Here is a 2,132-nt window from a genome sequence, read left to right on the forward strand (position 1 = left end):
CCCCCCCCCCCCCCCAACTGTCGTCACTGCACGGCACATCCCTCTCCCAAATTTCCCCTCAGCTACCAAATGGCCTCATCATCTGGCAGGACAAGACACACACACACACATCAGCAAGAAGAATATAAAAAATCACGCACCATCCGTCAATAACAACAACAAAAATATATAAAATATATATATATTTATATATGAAAACAAAAAGAAGGAAATTTAAGGCGTTTGAGTGTGTGAATAAGTGGGAAATACGTAAAAGAAAAAAACAAAGAAAAAAACTCACAGACACAACAAAACAAAACAAAAAAAGAGGGAAGAAAGAAAGAAACAAAAACAACAAAAAAAAAATCCAAAAGGAAATCAAGGATGCATGTATGCATCTATATATATATATATATATATATATATATATAAACATACTTGCAAAACCCATGACACCTCAACGGAGTTGATCTTCTAAATATTGATAGTCAAACGTAAAGTCCTCCTTTTCTTCTATAGACCACGTGTCCTCGTAGTTGAAAAATATAAAAGATCCTCGTTCACTTCCCTCTTGAGACTCCTTCATATGACCGTTGCGTTTAAACCATGTATTGAGTTGTGTGTGATAACGAAATGATTGCGCCTTAATCTGTTTTGCAGCATAATACTGTTGATACGTATTTTGATGGTAATAAAAGATAAAGAAGAGGGTTTCCAACTCAAATTCACGGTATATATCGGGTGAGGCTAACGCTGGAAGTACCTGCTGCGGGTAATAAAGGGGGCAAGTAGTCGGATTAGACGGCTCAAAGGGACGTTGTCGGTCAATGTCTTGAGTATGCGGCAAATTCGCTAAAGACATGTCAACAAGTTGCAGCATCATGGCCTTGTCATAGTTGACAATAATATGGCTTGAAGCGGCTGCACTAGCACTGCTTTGTTTGTGCTCCGCCGTTCGTTGCGGCTGTGAAGAGGAGGAAGAGAGTTGTGCTGCTGCTGCTGCTGCCGGTGTTGCTGCTGTTGTTGTATTTGTTGTCGGTGCTGGAGCAGCTGGTTGTTCTGCGGCTTGCGCCTTGCTCGCAGTGGAAGGGGCAATGGAAGGCGCCGCTGCTGCTGTTATTGCCGTTGCTGTTACAGGAGAGACGGGAGCATCGGGAGCGGCTGCTGGCGCAGTTAGAGCCGCGGGGCGGCCCTTTTCCAAGTCGCCCAGACGAGGAAAGTTGCTTGTTGCTTTTGCCATATCTGCTAAAGAGCCGGGGCCTTTAATGTCCATTGCGTCGTCGCCAAACGTGTCTGTGTTGGCCTTGTCCATCTCATCATCCAGCAGCCCCGCGGTATCATCCCACGTATCCGAGGCGATATCCCTACTCGCAGTTAACTTTGCTACACCGGTAGGTGAAGCATTCCCTGTTCTTGGCACCGCCTGCGTGGTACCCGCCTGACGCTTCGTTGCCTCTGACTTGCCGACAACTGTAGAAGGCGTCGTTTTCTTCACGGCACCCTGCGACGATGCCCGTGTGGTGGCGGGGCTTGACGTCACGGACTTCTTCATTGCATCCTGCGCCCCCGCTGCGTCTTCCCCCTCCGTCCCGCTACCACGTTGCTTCTCACAGTGGTTGTCCTCCAGGTCAAACCCGCTGTAGAGGGTTTCTTCATCATCGTCATCATCGCTATTTGTCTCATTCTGCAGGAACCGTTGTACCCGCTCTTCAATGTCGCCCACCTCGTCAAGGTCGGCATCACCGTTTGTCACCGCCTTGAGAAGCTGTTCAAGCTTTCCTAAGTGAAACTTTAGTTTCTGCAACCTCGTGGCATCGGCCGAGGCGGTGTTCTTGCCACGCCCGTGGTGACCACGCGTGTTGCGTTCCACGTCATACTCAATAATTTCAATCTGCTTTCGTGCGTCTTCCATGGCAGACTTCATCCACGCCTCCGTGTGTGCCTGCGGAGTTTCATGCGGTGAAGTGGCTGCCAGTCCCTCCTTACTGAATGCCTTCGTTTTCGTCTCGCGTTCACATGTTTTGAAAACCTCCATTTTTTCCTCTATATTCTTCTGGTACGACTCCAGTGCCTTCGTGTCCTTCACCTCCGGGTTGACAATCAGAGCCTTTATCCCGTCACGAAATCGCTGTAGTTTCTTATCTCCTTCTGAG

At 48.0% G+C, this 2,132-nt stretch overlaps 1 protein-coding gene across 1 annotated transcript, besides 6 other annotated features; it reads right to left on the reverse strand.

The window, feature by feature from the left end:
• Positions 1–1,255: a sequence feature (areas merged during assembly that could not be assigned to a particular haplotype. This can correspond to areas where the two haplotypes were merged or to regions with more than two copies in the genome that were merged during assembly.).
• Positions 161–193: a sequence feature (AT_rich).
• Positions 252–345: a sequence feature (A-rich).
• Positions 368–410: a microsatellite.
• On the reverse strand, positions 437–2,132 carry Tc00.1047053504043.10 (hypothetical protein, conserved; the record flags this gene model as incomplete). The annotated part of the gene is made up of 1 exon (XM_797524.1): positions 437–2,132. A coding segment is annotated over one exon (1,696 nt), but the record flags the coding sequence as incomplete, so codon positions are not given.
• Positions 968–1,005: a microsatellite.
• Positions 1,256–2,132: a sequence feature (areas merged during assembly that could not be assigned to a particular haplotype. This can correspond to areas where the two haplotypes were merged or to regions with more than two copies in the genome that were merged during assembly.).

This window comes from Trypanosoma cruzi, genomic scaffold (assembly GCF_000209065.1).
Source record: "Trypanosoma cruzi strain CL Brener 1047053516609 genomic scaffold, whole genome shotgun sequence".
NCBI lineage: Eukaryota > Euglenozoa > Kinetoplastea > Trypanosomatida > Trypanosomatidae > Trypanosoma > Trypanosoma cruzi.